Below are 18,922 nucleotides of genomic sequence, written 5' to 3'. Positions count from 1 at the left end.
GAATTTCTTGCTTTACAACCCAAAACACCTGACAAGTGTCAGTTTATTTTTCTCCAGTCTAGGAAGCTTCTCTCCACAAATTATTCCCAAAGTCAGGTGATGGCTCTAGCAGAGTGAACTCCTCTAATTTCAGTGCCCCTCAAACGATGACCAGAAAGAGGTTCAATTCATGTTCCATGCAACTTAACAATGCTTCTCTACATCAGACTTTGAGGGATGGATCCTCAAGATACTTGCTTTTTTGCCTGTCTATTCCAAGTTAAAATGTTTGACTGGGAGGGAAATAGGAAAGCATTAAGTATCTGTTCCCCACCACTAATTCCATCAAAGATTTCTCATTATTCATGGCTGGCAGTTTAATTTTCTTCTTTCTCCTCTCCTGGAACAGCCATACCCTTAATTATTGACCTTCTCATCTTCTACTTCTCCCTGTATTAGCACTTCTCAAGATCTGCCTGCCATGTTATCTATATACTTTCTCAACTGGGAATAGAAAACTCTATTGAAGTTTCTTGCCCTCTAACAGTAATCTAAAATATCTTGTGCATTAGATTACTAGAGTTAAGAGGCTCACCCATTCAAAGAGTCTAAGGACAATTTGAATCTTTGGGCATTGTGGCTATTGAATTCAAACTTGATAAGTCATGTTTTCAGTTACTTTTCCTTCTGGTTTTATGTCAGGGGTGTTGGATCAAGGGCAAATTTAAGAACCTCCAAAGATAAATATTGAGCTAGAAGACAGGACAAATAGGAAAAATTCAAAGAAATTTGTAAAGACTTTCTTTGGGGAAAAACTTGACTCATACCAATTCCCTGGTACTTGAGGTTCAAGATTAGAAAAAACTGAGATACTAGGATATGATTCAATAGTTAAGAAAAGGAGATTTACTTAGCTAAAGCCAAAGGATGCCCAACAAGGATAGACACTGAAGACAAAGATCCCTTGACTAAATTGCTCATGGATTTCCCCCAGTCAAACATCAAGAGAGTACCTGAACTTCTTTATCATTCTTTGTACTAAGGTGACTAAGAAGTGATGTCAATAGCATGAGTCACTAGTTTCCTGAACCAATCAAATCTGGAGGACAGTTTCAATGTCTTGTATGATGAACAATGAACACAATGGTCATATTGATTAAAGAAAAAAGTATTGAAAGACATGAGAACTGTGGAAGTCTAGTGCTAAAGAATGCCTCTCTATACCCTTTCAGCAGAGAGATAGTGGAATATAGGTAAAGAATGATGCACATATTGTTAAATGTGACCATTTTGGTTTGTTTACTTGTATTTATTTACTTGTACTCTTTGTTACAAGGGAGAGTCCTATGCTAGCCAGGGAGGTGACAAGGTACCTTCAAATTATAAAACTTCCATACTAAAATCTCACCAATTAATCATAACTAATATTGATATAATGTTCTAGGTTTTGCAATGTGCTTTGAATATTTCACAGGACTGCATAGCAACCTGAGTGTCTGAAGCAAGGTTTGAACTCCAATTACCCTGAATATTTCTAGCATTTATACATCATATTACCTGGTGCCTAATTAGGGATTTATTTGAACTAATAAATCGTCTTCTCATTGTCAGATGACAACAACAGTGTTTTTAATGCATCAATAAAGCCTTTTTAAAAGAGCCTCCATAAACCATGTCTCCACAAGTGTCAATGAAATAGTGAGAATTTCCTAGAGAATAACCAATGTGGGTTCCTCCCCACATCTATAAGAAAATTTTTTTAAATGTTTTTAAAGACAAGTCTCTGGAAGTATCTCCACCATTACCCCCGGGTTAGTATTACCTTGGCAAAGAATGTATTTAGAAAATCCAATTTGTTTAAGTCATTGGACCTTAGACCAATATTAACCTGACTCTAGCAAAATTACACTACATGAGCAACACCTTTTGTGAGAGGTGCAAAATATTGTTACCTTCAATTCATTCCCTCTTACTTATAAGATGTCTAGATCTAAGTCCTAAACAGAAGTCCCCTGACAACGAAGGCAATTTTTGAAGCCTTGGAGTAAGTTCAGGAATAAGATGTTTCCTTGAGAATTTAAGAGAAGATTCCAAATAAGATACATTTAATTGGTCATGAAAATTCCAGTAGAACTCAAGAAGCTTAAACAGGTTGTACAGACATGGCACACATTCAGGAGGTTCAGCCAATGCCAATTGGCATTCATCCACAAATGAGGGAGTAGCTGTCTCCCTGTTACCTAACTTGAGTAGTAGTACTTGAGTAGTAATTAATATTTGGAATAGTGACTTTGCTCAAATGAGATTTAGAAATATGCAGCCAAAATTAAGAAAGCAGACTGAGGCTCCAGCACAGGGGTTTCTCTTGCCTCAGTAGCAATATCTTGCTATTAGGAAGAATTTAGCTCATAGAGGGCTTTTCTCCTGGAGAAGGTAAAGTGAACCACTACAGTAGCTTTGCCAAGAAAATCCCAAGCGGGCTCACAAAGAGTTGGACATGATTGGAAAAACAGCAACAGGCATTTCTGATGGATTGAAGTACAACAGTGTTACCTGAAACTCTAGACAGAAACAAAGACTTTTGAGAGAGTGTAGGGATAATCCTATCTATTTCTGGGCTGGGTTTAACATTTTCTCCCAGATAATAATGGGGATATGTACATTCCTCAACAACTCTTAGAAGGATACACTGTACTTCCTATTTGTAACTTCTACAAAGTATAGTGAATGTCCATCATTTATATTATTACATTATGCATACTTATGTGTTATAATTACATGTGACATTATAGAATACATATTAAACAACATTAATATGACATAGCTCTAGGGTTAAGTGGAAAATCAGAGGTCTCCTGGTCCAATCCCTTCATTTTCAATATGAGGAAACTAAGGCCAGGAAGGTAAGTAATTTGCCAAGGGTCACATATGTAAGTAAATGACAGAGGTGGGATTTGAACCTAGGTCCTCTGATCAAAGAACCAGCATTCTTTCCACTGTAACATTCTGCCTTCTTTTTGTTATTGCTGTTCAGTCTTTTTATTTAGGAATTTTTATGATCTACATTTTGAGTTTCTTGGCAAAGATACTAAAGTGGTTTGCCATTTTGTTATCAAGTCATTTTACAAATGAGGAACTGAGGCAGACAAAATGTCCAGCTAGTGAGTGACTGAGGCTGAATTTGAACTCAGGGAGATGAGTTTTCCTGACTCCAGGTCCTGCACTCTATTCCTGTAGCACCTAGCTACCCCACTGTCTTCTTTAAGGTTTGCTTAAAGATACAAAGTTCTTTGTTATACTTTTAAAATTTACAAAAAGCTTTCTTCACAAAAGCCCTATAAGGTAAGTAGTGCAGACTTATTCTGCACTTATTTTGAAGCTCACAGAGGAAGAATATCTTGCCTATTGTCACAGCTAGAAAGTGAGTCATGATCAGATCTATTTCCTCCCTTTAAATCCTTTAATATATATATCTATATCCATGTAACTCCCATCTACCAGTTCTATTTCTCTCTAAATCAATACAGAATAAGTCACAAAGATGACTTTGGGCATGATAAAACTTTAGATATTTGAAGATAATTATCATTTCCCCTCTTAATTTTCTCGTCCCTTTACTAAATTCTACACATTCTTTCAAATACAGTTTTAAGACTGCTCACCATTCTGGTTGATCTTCTCTAGATCAATCCTGATCTGCATGGGTTTCTTTTAAATGTGACATCTTGAATTGAATACAGATTTCTATTTGGCTAACTAACAAGTCTGCAAGTTTTTATTAAGAATTTAATATATGCCCTTTTCCTAGAGGAAGAAGAGGAAGATGTAGAAAATGGAGCTTAAATGAGAAGTGAATATCTATGAGTACAACCCCTGACTCCAAAGCAGCCCCTTGGTTTAGCCTTATCTGACCTCTTCATGATCAGCATTTTCAAAAATGCTTGAGATACTCAACCTGGATTTACTGCATTTATAAATTGCTAATTTTTTGCCAGGCAGCTATTATATTCCAGTCTCTATTAGGTACTAGGGATGAAAAAATAATAATAATACCTCTCTCTGCTACATTTGAATAATGAAACATTTAGATCAGTAATGAAATAATTAGCCATTTCTCATAAAAACCAACTTTAGATTTGTTTGGGTTTTTTTTTTTGCAAGACAATGAGGTTAAGTGACTTGCCCAAGGTCATACAACTAGATTTAAAAAAAACAACTTTAAAGATAAGATGTTGGGGTGGCTAGGTGGAGTAGTGGATAAAACACTGGCCCTGGAGTCAGGAGTACTTGGGTTCAATTCCGGACTCAGACACTTAATAATTACCTAGCTGTGTGGCCTTGGCAAGACACTTAACCCCATTTGCCTTGCAAAAAACTAAAAAAAAAAAAGATAAGATGAACAGAAAGGCAAAAATAAAATTTAATGAAACAGAAATAAGTTTTAAAAAACTCACATATATTCACCCAAGAAGGAAGAAGAAAGAAAAGAGTAGAGTTAAAAAATCACCAGCCTTGAGTCTGTGTCTCTCTGAGTTGAAAAAAGCTTCCTCCTAACCAGAGGTTAGTCCTAGAGCCTCTACACTAGCAACCTTCTCACAGTAGTCCCTGGTCCTTTAACTTCCTCTCCCAGTCTTGTGTTTCTCTGCTTGTCATCTCTAAAATACCTTCTTCTCTGTAGCTGCTTTTGTGCTTATCTTACTGCTGGTACTCATTCTCACATATTTACAGTAACTCAAAGGGCTACTCCCAAGTCTTCTACCCTTATCTTCCCTTCAGGGTAGGAGGGGCTAGCTTATCAATCAAAGTCTAGTTCAAGAGAGTAAATAAGAGAACTCTGGAGATTTTCAACTGATTATTGGTCATTCATGTGGAGCATCCCAATACACAAGGATAATAGAAGATATGATCTACTTTCTAGTTGACTACTTCCTAGTAGTGAAGATAGCCTACACATACATGAAACCACTGAAGAACACTTTGGAGCAACATAGTCATATGTTTCTCTTTTTTCCCTTCAGTTTAGCTTAGTTGGTTTTCAACACTTTCTAAAAAGACAGGGACTGTGTACTGTATTATGTTCAAATAACTCTATAAAGCCAGCACACATCCTCTAGAAAGATACTATCATTGATCTTCTATATTAGTAATATAAAGGAAAGAGAGATCAGAAAAGGTAGGAGGAGATTAGGGATTTCTTCTTATAGGAAGTGGATAGGACTCTGGATTTGGAGTTAGGAAGACCTGAATCTTCCTATCTCAAATATTCACTAGCTGTATGACCCTGACCAAGTCACAAGTCTCAGTTTCCTCATCTGCAAAATGGGAATAATAATAGCACTTGTCTCACAGAGTTGTTAGAAGGATCAAATAAAACAATATATATAAAATGTCTTGTAAACTTTAAAGTACTAGATGAGTTTTAGCTATTATTGTTATTATAACCATAAGTAAATTATTTTTATGTGATTTAGTCATTGATGAAGAAAGATATGTAAGAAACCAAACAAGGAAAGATATTTGTAGAAAAGATGGCAAGAGGGCGGCTAGGTGGTGTAGTGGATAAAGTACCAGCGTTGGAGTCAGGAGTACCTGGGTTCAAATCTGGTCTCGACACTAGGTAATTATTATTACCTAGCTGTGTGGCCTTGGGCAAGCAAAAACCTTAAAAAAAAATGGCAAGGACCAAAACATCTGAATCCTTACCCTTATCCTTGACCTATACCCTAGACCTCAGCTCTCTAAGCAATCCTTTAAGAATATAAATCACATAATAGATGCCAATATGCCAACAGATGGAACTGCAAGGCCCAACCATCTTCCACTGTCCACACTTTCTCTGGACACCCTTCATGCCTGGGATACCCCCATCTTCATCTCTACCTCTTAGCATCCTTGGCTCAGAACAGGTTCTACCATCTCTAGGAAACCTTTCCTGGTTCTCCCTGTTGTTAGGGCCTTCACCCTCTTCAAACTTCTTTGTAAAGAATTAGTTTCAAATATTATCTGGCACTACTTTCTGCCAAAGAGGAAGCCCATGGCAGGTGGTATCTGAGGTTATTTCCTCCTATCAGAATTGTTTTCAAGTTGATCTACAGAATACAACTTTATATTTATTTAACCATGTTTGTGTTGTATCCATACAAGCTCACTGGAGTCAGAGATGATTTCACTGTTTCCTCTTGTATCACTTGTTTCTAGCATAGTGCCTTACACAGAATAGGCACTTACTATTTATTGAATTGATAATCAATATCTATTGATGTGATAATAATGGTATATAAATTAGCAAAATTTTATACCATTTATACCATTATACCTTTGATCTATGATATAATCATAAAATCACTTATTCTTTTCCTATTGAGAACATTTTTAAATGTTTTGTAATTTTCTGAGAATTTTTAATTCTATGATAAGGCTAATACAGCATTATCAACTTGAACTTTGGTCAACCTCAGATAATAAAGGGGAGAGATAGAAGTGCTAGGTCCAACACTGTCACTGTGTCTAGGCTCTCAAGACATGGAGGTGATCAAATGTATTGCTCTCCTGTTTATCCTACTGAATGATGCTGCCTGCCATCCTATCCCTAGTACAAACAGAAGCTTTAATAAGTTGCTTGTGATTTCCTTCGATGGGTTTCGCTGGAACTATGATCAGGATGTCTACACACCTAACATGGATCGCCTTGTAAGGGAGGGAGTGAAGGCCAAGTATCTCACGCCACCATTTGTCACCATGACATCTCCATCCCATTTCACCACCATCACTGGTAAGTCCTTATCCTTCAGACAGGGGAGTCTTTTTTTTAAGTAAATGAAACCACAAGGCCCAACTTAACATTCTCTTTCCTGATTTTCAAACATTTTTCATTCCTTTACAACTCTTTTGGAGTTTTCTTGACAAGGATATTGTAGAGTTGGCCATTTCCTTTTTCAGCACATTTTATAGCTGAGGATCATGCAAATAGGGTTAAGTGACTTACCCAGGGTTACATTGCATGTAAATATCTGAGACCAATACCCTCAATTTATAGTTGAGAAAAATGAGGACCAGTGAAGTTAAATAAGTTGCCCAAGATCACATAAGTAGTATCAGAAGTGAAACTGGAATGCAGATTTCTGAACTTTAGATGAACTTTACAATGAGGCATGTAAATCCCTTAGCTAGCTAAGTTTAATGCACTGCTAGTTTTGAATTATTCTTATCTCCACTGATGTGACCAACACTAATTCAGGCCCTCATAACCTCTCTTCTAGACTAGATCTGGCTCTAGTTTCACTTCCACCAACTTCAGACATCCGGCAAAATAATTTTCCTGAGAAATATCTGACTATATCACTCTCATGCTCAAAAATATTGAGGAACTCCTTATTGTTTCTAGAGTAAAACTGATGCTTGTCCTCTATTCTTGAAGAACACCATAACATCAGAGATCTGACACCATGACAAGCACATGAATTTGCTGTATTAAGTAACCAGCCTCACTCTCTCCTCCAAAGCCATTCTAGGTCCAGTAGTCACATATGAACCAGGATGACTGGAAAGGCAATCAGGGTTAAATGATTTGTCCAATGTCATATAGTTAGCAAGTGTCCAGTGTCTGAGGCTGGATTCAAACCTCCTGACTTCAAGGTCAGTGCTCTATCCACTGTGTCACCTACAGCCCTGGGGTAAAATACAAGTCAGATATTTAAAGGCTTTCATCATCAAGAGTCATTTTCCTTTTTCATATTTCTCTCCTATTACTTCCATGACTTTATATACTAAACTAAATGCTCCCTACATGCATTGGTCCATCTCCTGCCTCCCTGTATTTGCACAGGTCATTTTCCATGTCTTTAATATACATCATCCTTAAGTCATTTTCTCTCAATACTCATCTTTTATTCCTCAGTTCAGGCACCACCGCTGACAAGGAGGATTCTCTGTTGCTTCTTATTTTCATTCTCATATCACTTACATCTAGCATAATAACTAATAATAATCAACATTTATATAATATATATATACTATGTGTTATTTACTATCCTCATAACACGGGGAAATACTATTATTATCCTCATTTAACAGATGAGGAAGTTGAGGCAGACAAAGGTTAAGTGACTTGCCTGGGATCACACAGTTAGTAGGTGTCTGGGGCCAGATTTGAGATCAGGTCTTCCTAACGCAAGGTCCAGTCTTAAAGCCACTGCACCATCTGTTAAACTGAATTGAGCTAAAGGAATCTTTGGGTAACATGAAAACTCACCCTGAGTCAAAAGATTAGGAATAAACCCATACACAATTGAATAAAAGACATTAATAAAGGTAAGGGTACTGCCATCATTACATGGGTGAAAGGCTACCTCAAGCAAATGTACAGGACTTTGAGATAGTCTTTAAAAAAATAAAATAAAAATAAAAAAACAAATAAAATCTTTACCCCAGATGAACTTTGTAATTCCATAAATAGATCTAGAAGATACAGTAAGGCAATGTTATAAAAAGTCTTCCTCCAGGAATTAGAAAATGAGTAACCAAAGGAGATACTGACCAGTTATTGTCTGAAGAAGTCTACAGGGCAGTCATTTATAAAGCCAAGGAAATATTTGTTGAGTCAGTCTTCTAAAAGTAAAATTTCTGGGAAGGAAATGAAATGGTTTTCAATGCTACATTGTGTCTTTCAAGTTTTTAGGTAACTATTTGACACATCAAAGTACTAACTTGCTAAAAAGTCCTTTCATAGAGAGAAAATTAATGCTATTTCCCAAAGTGTTGAACTTAGGATCCAGTAGAAAATTACACCTGCAAAGAATCTGGATGTCTTGGAGGAAAGAAAGTGCTAGGCATAGACATTAAATAGTAAGGCTGCCTTTTGGTGCCATCCTCTGAAATTTTCCATTGGGAAGAAAAGCAGTACATAGCAAAGAAAAATTAAAAATTTGTCCAAATAGAAAGAAATGCCTACTGTTCCTCTAACCCCAAATAGCCTTTGGTTTAAATGAAAAGAAGGCTTAGGGAGAGGTGGCATGGCAAAAAGGAAAGGTAAATACTCTTGACAGAAAGATCTGGAGTTCAAGTCCTGTCCCTGACACAGATGATGTTTGACCATGGGTAAATCCCTTAACTTGTCAGTGCTCCAGAAGGCTACTGAGTTGCACACTAGCATGATCTACATCAGTGGGGGAAGCTTTCACATTGGATGTTTCATGCTCTGTATTAGTAGAAGGAGTTTCCACACTTACAAACTCCTCACACTGACTAAATTACAGGTCTTTCTCTCCCCATCTCCACTCTCAGATCCCTCCAGGGATATTATTAATACATTCCAAGTGAGTATTATTAATACATTCCAATAATGAAACTCTGGCCATCCCAGACTTATCAGAATTCATTGCTCTTTGTCTTCTTGAACAGGACTAAAGTCAACCTCTGTCTGACCCTAATGTGAAAAAGAATAAACTATAATAGGAAAAATAATGAATAAAAATTGGCACTGTCAATATCTTAAAACCCAGTCAGATACCAGTGGATAGGTTTGACACAGACAATGATAAAACTGGCCTTCTGCTCTCAATTACTAATTAACCATTTTCCTTTCAAATACCTTCTGTCAGTTTTATAGAGGAAAAAAGAAAGCTGATAAGGAAAAGAGTTTCATCATATTGTTTCACATTTATCAGCATACATGAGATTAAACAGTATCAGTAAAAGCCCCTACTGAGTACACTGGAATTCAAGTGCCTAATAAGCAGGATTATTGCATCCAAATAATCCCTAAAACCCATTCCTCAAATGTTCCATCTAAAAGTTGACACTGGGGATGTCATCTTCTCAAGGGATGATGGAATCTTCTGGACAAGATTCTACACAGTGTAATGATCTAGATCTGAGTTCTTAACCTTATCTGTGTCCTGGGCACCTTGAGCATTCTGGTCAAACCTATAAGGACCCTGCCCAAAATAATGTTTTTAAATCCATAAAATAAAATGAACTGGAGAACAAAGGGAACCAAACATTAGTGAAAACAAATATATATAATTTTTCCAAGTTCATGGGCCCTTTGAAATTGATCCCAGGGATTTGTAGATTTCAAATGAAGAACCCCTGATCTGGCCAAATCAAGTAGATCTGCAACACTGGCCCATCCTAAATCTAGTTCATTTAAGCTGCAGCTAGAATCCAGATCTATTTAAACACATGCCACAGATCCAGGAGTAGTGCAAAGGTTTCAGAGTAGGTCAAATCCAAATACAAGGAGATACCTGATCCAAAACCAGCTTTTGCTTTTACAACAACAAAGTTCACAAACCTTGTCACAAAAGCACATTTACCTATATGTCAGAACTTTTATACCTATTTTATACCTATTATTTTCTCATTTTTTTACTTTGACAATAATCTTACAGGAGAGGTTAAAAAAAGATTTAAATATTTCCATTTACAAAAGGAGAAACTGAGGTAGTAAAATGAAATGCCATTGTCCAAAGCTACCTTTAATTAATGATAAGACTAAAATTCATGTCTCCTGATTTCCAGGCCAAGGTTCTTCTCACAAGAACAGGTATTTTTTAGCATGGTATCTTAATATATTGATAACTATATTTCAATATAACTGACTTTTCTAATAATCTTACATATTTCATTTTATGCATTTAAAAACATTATTCTGAAAAGGGGCCCAAGTGATCCTTGGCATAAAAGAGGCTGAGTCCCTTTAGAGTATACTGTCTGCTAAAAAAAAAACCAAAAAACGAATATACTGTCTGAGCTGCCCCTGCAACACAATAGTTGACAGTCCCTAGAGGAATGGGGTTCAAATTCATTGTCAAACTAAAACTCAGAAGCCATTTCCTTCTGTTCATTAAGAGACTGTTCAGGAATATCTCCAAAGAAAGGAAAATGCTAACAACAGAGTTCACTTTTTACATGTGTTCCCAAGAAAAGTACATTCTTCCTAAAAGAGCCTCACCTATTTATGTTTCTATCAAAGGAATATAAGAGATGGAGATGAGTCCCATCACATACATAAAGCATTGTATCTAGGAAGTTGTAAATAATTGCATAATTGAGAAAGATTATACTTGCATGGAAAGAAAAGCAGTGTTGCATAATGGATAGAGAGTCAATCTCAGAGCCAGGAAGGTCTGGGTTCAAGTCTTATCTCTTACTAGTTATTTGTCCCTCATAGATTTCTTAATGTCCCAGTCTGGGAGATAGAGGGTATTTCCATGAAAGTTCCCTATAAATGAAATCATATTGTTTAAAATATGTATATATACAAATATACATATAACACACGTGATATTAAAAGGCACAGAAAGACTACACTTATCCAATAAAATATTCTGGTAAAGATTAAACTATATTACCACTAGGATCAATAAATCAACAAATAATTATTTTTAAACACTTACCAGGCACTGAGGATTCAACTACAATGAATGAAATAATTTCTGTTCATAAGGAACTTACATTCTAGGGTCTTTTCTAACTGATTTTCTGATCTACACTCTAACCTGTCACAATGTAATTCCACTATTAACAATGCATTTCTTTAAGTCAAATCACCACCAGCTAGGCCCCTCTAATAATTTCCAGTGAGAGAAATTCTCTCTGGCAATGAAAGTGGGCACCCATTCTATCATAAATAAGTATATGCATATGCATATATGCATATATTTATTTATTTATGTATTTATATAATCTTAGAGAATTGTCTGGGGACAGTAGGAGGTTATGTAATTCAGCCAGGGCCACACAGATAGTATATGTGAAAAGTAATACTAGAAAACAAACCTTTCTTGTATTAAGGCTCCATTTACTACCCTACACTAAATAAAATAGGTTTTTCTTCAAAAAGGTAATATATTGGACTTAGTTGCTAATATCTGATTGTGACTTGATTTATAAAGTCTAATTGAAATAATAACATTGAAATAAGAAGAGTACTGATAGAAGAAGGAAGAATAATTGTACTGTTTTGTTTTCTGCTAACAGAAGGACCACCTTAGTAAGATTTAGCACTGAAAGACAATGGGACATCAGAGGACACTGGATGTCCATAAGTGAGGGAAATGAGAGGCAGTAGTAACGAGTGTAGGGACACTTAAAAGGGGACAGAAAATACTGAAAACAGATATACAAACTGCACAATTTTCATGAACTTTATCTCTACCCTGCCCCTTCAGTATAAGACTGAGCACAACATTTAGGATCTAAAGTATAGTAGCATATTACTTGACCCCAAGAAATGAGAATTTGGTCCAATAGAGATTTAACATTGATTACTTATACACAAGTTCCCACATTGAGCATACTTACCCAGACCCACTGGGCACCTCAAATATAAGTCTGGGAAATTTGCCCTCTCTACAACACTGGTCCCTCCAATCTTCTGGAGAGCTCTAAATTCCCCTCAGGTCTCTCTCTAGAGTGAGAAGCAATTCTCTGTGGGTTAGCAGCCCATTTTCCTATCTTAATATCTCCCTCTTCTGTTTCTGCCTCCCTCCCTCTTTTTTCCTGAAAGGCTGTAGTTACTGCTCCATCACTGGTAATGACAATGAACATTTTTGCAATCTCAGTTTTTATTATAAAGTGATTGAGGAGCAGTAAGGATAAGTTATGCCACTGAAACTAAGGAAATCGTGTCAAGCAAATGGTGTGTGGATAGAAAGTTTTATTGAAGCAGCCTGCATTTTTCTCCCCCAATGAATCACTTGGAAATTAGAAGCTATCACCTCCCTGATTTGGACAAAAGCTATCAAAAGTATAAGCAGTGATATTGTAATTTTACCAGTGACAATTTCAGCTCTAGCTGAATAGATGAGATGCCCCAAAGGTGAAAAGGAGGGCATTACATAACTAGACAAGGGTCAAGAGTAATAAAAGTAAGGTCCTCTCTAGCCAGGCTTGGCTTGTATCAATCTCATACAATTTCTACTTTCATGGGATGACACATCTGAAGGGGAGAAAGTGGCTTCTAGTGGTCAGGTATTGTCATTCCCAGTTGTTCTAGGCCATTCCCAAAATAAATGATCATTATATGGAGGGAAAGGAACATAGAATAAAGAAGGGTTTGACTTGCTTGGGCTTTTTCAGTTTCAGTACGTCTCTGTTGCTCCTTCACTGTTTTTCTCTGCCTTTCTTTAGAGAATTGTTTTTTTCTGAGTCATGAGTAACACCAAAGTAATTGGTACCGATGATCTATCCAGCTCAGTATCTTATGGTTAGGTTTTCTGAAAGTTTATCAGATAACTTTTAGGTTATCTGAAAGATAACTTCAACTTTAAAAAAGATAGGGAGGTCTCCAAAGAGATCAATGAAAAAAGCATGCATATATAAACAGTCAATTCTCATTATTTGTGGATTCTGCATTTGTGAATTTTCCATCTTGCTAAATTTATTTGTAACTCCTAAATCAATACTCGAAGTACTTTTGTGGTCATTCATGAATATGCACAGACCAACAAAAAATTTGAGTTGATACATATGTTCATTCCCAGCTGAGTGTGAACAAGACAATGCTCTACCTTCTTGCTTCAGCTCTTAGATTGTAAACAAGTGTTTTGGGGGTGTTCTTAGTGTTACATTTCTTACATTTTTTTGTCTTTTGTTGATGATTTCACTGTTTAAAATGGCCCCCAAGTATAGGTTTGAAATGTTGTCTAGAGATCCTAAATACAAAGGCTGTGAGCTGCTTATGTAGAAAGTATATGTTAAATAACCTTTATTCAGGCAAGGTACTAATGTGCTGTTGGCCATGTAATGTTAATGAATCAAAAGTATGGTATAGTCAGAAAAAGAAAGGAGGAATTTTCAAATCCATATAAGAAGTTGCTCCAGAATGTACTTACATAGGTGAAACCAAAGATTTAGACAAACCTAACTGTTTTTCCCCTAGGAGCAATGGTTCAGTATTTGTGAATTCAATGTTTGCATCAACTTTATAAAACTATCACAAACGATGAGAATCAACAGCACAAAGAATTTATATCAACTCTTATATCAGTAAAGAATTGGGAACTACCAGGGTACCTATCAACTGAGAAATAGCTAAACAAATTATGGTATATTAATGTAATAAAATACAATTATGTTCATTAGAAATAATGAAAGGGACAGTTTATTATTTTTTTACCAAAGCATTTTTTTAGTAATGGTTTTATTTTTTGGTTATATTTGAATTTCCAAACTGTTTTCTTTCATCCTTCCCACCCCTGAACTACAGGTCAATATTTGACACAAATATGTGTGTGTGTGTGTGTGTGTGTGTGTGTGTGTGTGTGTGTGTGTGTAACTATACAATATGTAGTTCCATATATTTGTTCTTTCTCTGGAGGTAGGTAGCTTTTATTGTAAATTGTTTGTACCTGATTTGGGTTTCATATAACTCAGAATATCTTAGTCATCCACATTTATTATTATAACAATATTGTTGTTACTATATACAATGTTCTCTTGGTTCTACTCATTTCACCCTTTATTATTTCAGGCAAGTCTTCCATGTTTGCCTAAAATCAATCTACTCATCTTTTCTTTTTTCTTTTACCGCACCCCCCCTTTTCTTTTACCTTTTCATGTGTCTCTTGAACCTCCTGTTTGATGTCCAAATTTTCTATTTAGCTCTGGTCTCTTTATCAGGAATTTTTTGGAATTCTTCCATTTCATTAAATGTCCATCATTTTCCCTGGAAGAGAAGGCTCAGCTTTCTGGGATAGTGGATTCTTGGCTGCATTCCAAGCTCCCTTGCTCTTCCAAATATCTCATTCCAGGCCCTTCGATCCCTTAATGTTGATGCAGCCAGGTCCTTCGTAATCCTTACTGTGGTTCCTTGATATTTAAATTGTTTCTTTCTGGCTGCTTGCAGGATTTTCTCTTTTATCTGATAGTTTTAGAATTTGGCCACAACAGTCCTTGGTGTTTTCATTTTAGGATCTTTTTCTGGAGGGGATTGATGTATTCTTTCAATAACTACTTTGCCCTCTGGTTCCATGATATGAGGGCAGTTTTCCATCACTAGATCCTGTAATATTAAATCCAGGCTTTTTTTCTTTTCAATGTTTTCAGGAAGTCCAATAATTTTCAGGTTGCCCCTCCTTGACCTATTCTTGAGGTCAGTGGTTTTGCTGACTACTCATCTTTTCTAATAGCACAGTAGAATTCCTCACAATTAAATACAACCATTTATTCAACCATTTCCCAATTGATGGATATTTTGTCAATTTCAAAGTTCTAGTTCTTTGCCATCACAAAGAGAGTTGCTATAAAAATTTAGAACATATAAGTCATTTTCCTTTATCCCTAATCATTTAAAAAAAACAGTAGTGGTATTGCTAAGTCAAAGTATAGACTCAGTTTTATAGCCCACTGAACATAATTCCAGATTCTCTCTAAAATGGTTGAATCAGTTCACTATTCCATCAGCAGTGTATCAGTTTCCCAATTTTTTCATATTCCCTCTAACACTGTCATTTCTTTTCTATCACTTTAGGCAATCTGATAGATGTACCTCAAGGTTTCTTTGTACCTCTATCAATAATGATTTAGAAAATTTTTTTCAAATGACTGTATATATATACATATATATGTATATATATATATATATATATATATATATATATATATATATATTCTCATATGTAGCTTTGATATTTTTTCCCCCTCCAAAAACTTCCTCCTCATATCTTTTGACCAGTTACCAATTGGGGTAAAACTCATATTCTCATAAATTTGACAAGAAATTATCTATAAAATTTTTTCCTAGTTTTCTGCTTTCCTTCTAATCTTGGCTACACACATTCATTTTATTTATGTAAAACTTTTTTAATTTATATAATCAAAATTATCCATTTCATATCTCACATTATTTTTTGTCTCATATTCATAAAATCTCCTATCTGTAAATCTGATAACAACAATATTGTTATAATATGTTACATTTTCTTCTAATTTACTTATGATATCTCCATTTATGTCAAGGTTATGTATCTATTTCAACTTCATTTTAGTAAATGATTTAAAATAAGTCTATACCTAGATTCTTCAGATTGCTTTCTAGCTTTCCCAATTTTTTTTACCAAACAGTGAATTCTTACTCCAAAAGCTTAAATCTATATTTATCAAACACAAGGTTATTATAATCACTTACTGTTGTATATCTATTCTATTCTACTGATCCATCATTCTATTTCCTAGTCAGTACCAGATAGTTTTGATAATTACTGCCTTATAATACAGTTTAAAATCTGGCACTAATAGATCTCCTTCCTTTACATTTTTTTCATTAATTCCCTTGATATTCTTTTTCTTAAATTTTCTTATTTATTTATGGCAATGGGGTTAAGTGACTTGCCCAAGGTCATCCAGTTAGGCAATTATTAGGTGCATGAGGTCAGATTTGAACTCAGGTCCTCCTGACTCCAGGGCAGTGCTCTATTCACCGTGCCACCTAGCTGCCCAATTCCTTTGATATTCTTGACCTTTTGTTCTTCCAAATGAATTTTGTTATTTTTTTAATAGTTCAATAAAATAATTTTCTGATAATTTAATTGAGATAGCACTGAATACTTAGATTAATTTAGGTAGAATTGTCATCTTTATTCTATTAGTTTGGCCTAAATTTCCTTTTAAGGAAAAATGTATTTATTTCTATGCTTTCAAGTGTGTTTAAAAGGAATGAATAAGTATTTTGTCAAAAGGTTTTCTACGTACGTTGATAGAATCATGTGCTTTGTTACCTTTTTATAAGTATAATTATGTTATTAGTTTTCCTTATATCAAAATAGCTCTGCATACTTGGTATAAATTCTGTTTGGTCATAATGTATAACCTTTGTTATTTATTAATATAATCTGCTATCTACTAATTTATTTAGGCTTTTTGATCAATATTCATTAGTGAATATGATCTATAACTTTGTTTCTGTTTTTGTTCTTCTGATCTTGACTACTTGACTTCTCTCTGATATTTTTGTTATATTTATCTAATAACAGCACCATATTTGTTTCATAAAAAAAGAAGTTTAGTAGGACTCCTTTGCCTATTAATCCAAACAATATATTTAATATTGGAATTAGCTCATCTTTAAATATTTGGGAGAATTTACTTGTAAATCCATCTACTCCTGATGCTTTTTTTTCTCAAGAAGTTCATTTATGGTGTGTTCAATTTCTTTTTTCTAAAATAACTTTATTTAGATATTCTATTTCCTTTTCTGTTAATTTTGACAGTTTGTAGTTTTGTAATTATTCTCTCATTTCCCTTAAATTATTAAATTTATTGGTACATAAGGGGTCAAAATAATTCCTAATGATTGCTTTAATTTCAACTTCCTTAATGGTGCAGTCAGTCTTTTCCTTTTTAATACTAATGATTTGGGTTTCTTCTTTCTTTTTTTTAATCAGATTAACCAATGACTTATCTATATTATTAGGGTTTTTTCCATAAAACCAACTCCTACTTTAATTTATTAATTCAATGATGTTTTTCCAATTCAGTTTTATTAATCTCACCTTTATTTTCAGGTTTGTGTTTAATTGGAGGATTTTAAATTTGTTCTTTTTTCTAATTTCCTTAAATTATGTACACAATTCATCGATTTGCTCTTTATTTTATTGATCTAAACATTTAGAAATAAAAATTTTCCTCAGATTGCTATTTTTTTCTGTATCATGAGTTTTATGTTGCTTCATTATTATCAGTTTAATAAAAAAAATCTAGATACTTTGCTTCCTTATTATTAAGTTTTATCTGAAGTTCTAGAACTAGAAGGTAAAATGTAAATTGAAAAAACCCACTTATCACTTCCTAAAATAGATCCCAAATGAAAATTTATTTAATAAAATTATTTATGGTTTCTACGACTCATTCTTTAATCCATGCATTCTTTTAAGATTGGGTTGTAAGAATTTCTTTTTCTAATTTCTTTTTTCTTTTTTTGCAAGGCAAAGATTGGTAAAGTGACTTGATCACACAGCTAGGTGTTTAAGTGTCTAAGGTTGGATTTGAACTCAGGTCCTACTGAGTCCAAGGCCGGTGCTCTATCTATTGTGCCCCCTAGCTGCCCCCATGTTTTCAATTAATTTTAATCTCTATTTCATTGTTCTTTATTAAATTTAATTTTTATTGCATTATTATATGAAAAGGAAGGAGTTAATATTTCTTTTTTTCTGCATTTAACTATAATTTTTTATGATCTAATATATGGTAAATTTTTGTAAAAGGTGCCATGTACCACTCAGAAAAGGGGGGAAGAGAGGAAAAGAGAGAGAGAGAGAGAGAGAGAGAGAGAGAGAGAGAGAGAGATTCCTTTCTATTCTCATTCAACTATCTCCAGATGTCTATTATATCTATTATCTAAAATTCTATTGATCTCCTTGACTTCTTTCTCATATTTTTGATAGATTTATCAAATTCTGAGAGGGGAAAAATTGAAATCCTCCACTATTATAATTTATAATTTTCTATTTCCACTTGTAATTCATTTAGCTTTTCCTTTAAAAATGTGAATTTTATATCATTTGGTACATATATGTTTAATATTGCTATTACTTCATTATCTACATTTTTAACAAAATGTAGTTTTCCTGATTTATTTCTTTCAGCTAAATCTTTTTTATCTTGTCTGAGATCATGATAGCTACACCTACTATTTTTGTTTGTGTTTAAATTTTACATCAATTTAAGCATAATAAATTCTATTTCAGACCTTTATTTATACTCTTTGTATGTCTCTAATTTTTAAATGTACTTCTTGCTAACAAAATATTCTCAGGTTCTGGCTTTTTGATCCATTCTGCTATTCATTTCTCTTTAATGAGTGAGTTAATAATAATCACATTCACAATATTCACATAATTACAAGTTGTCTATTTTCCTCCATACTATTTTTCCTCACTGTTTATCCTTCTCTCTTTTTGCCCTAATGTTCCACAGTAATCTAATATACTTCTGACCACTG

The 18,922-nt window shown here is 34.5% G+C and overlaps 1 protein-coding gene across 1 annotated transcript in view; it reads left to right on the top strand.

The window, feature by feature from the left end:
* Nucleotides 1-6,501: 6,501 nt before the first annotated feature.
* Nucleotides 6,502-18,922, top strand: part of LOC141495120 (ectonucleotide pyrophosphatase/phosphodiesterase family member 7-like) — a 57,531-nt gene continuing 45,110 nt past the window's right edge. Inside the window, exon 1 of the mRNA XM_074196113.1 lies at nucleotides 6,502-6,751. Within this exon, the coding sequence (XP_074052214.1) occupies nucleotides 6,502-6,751 (250 nt within the window). The remainder of the gene's footprint in view (nucleotides 6,752-18,922) is intronic.

Source organism: Macrotis lagotis, chromosome 8 (genome assembly GCF_037893015.1).
Source record: "Macrotis lagotis isolate mMagLag1 chromosome 8, bilby.v1.9.chrom.fasta, whole genome shotgun sequence".
NCBI lineage: Eukaryota > Metazoa > Chordata > Mammalia > Peramelemorphia > Peramelidae > Macrotis > Macrotis lagotis.
This window is presented reverse-complemented; position numbering and strand designations above follow the sequence as displayed.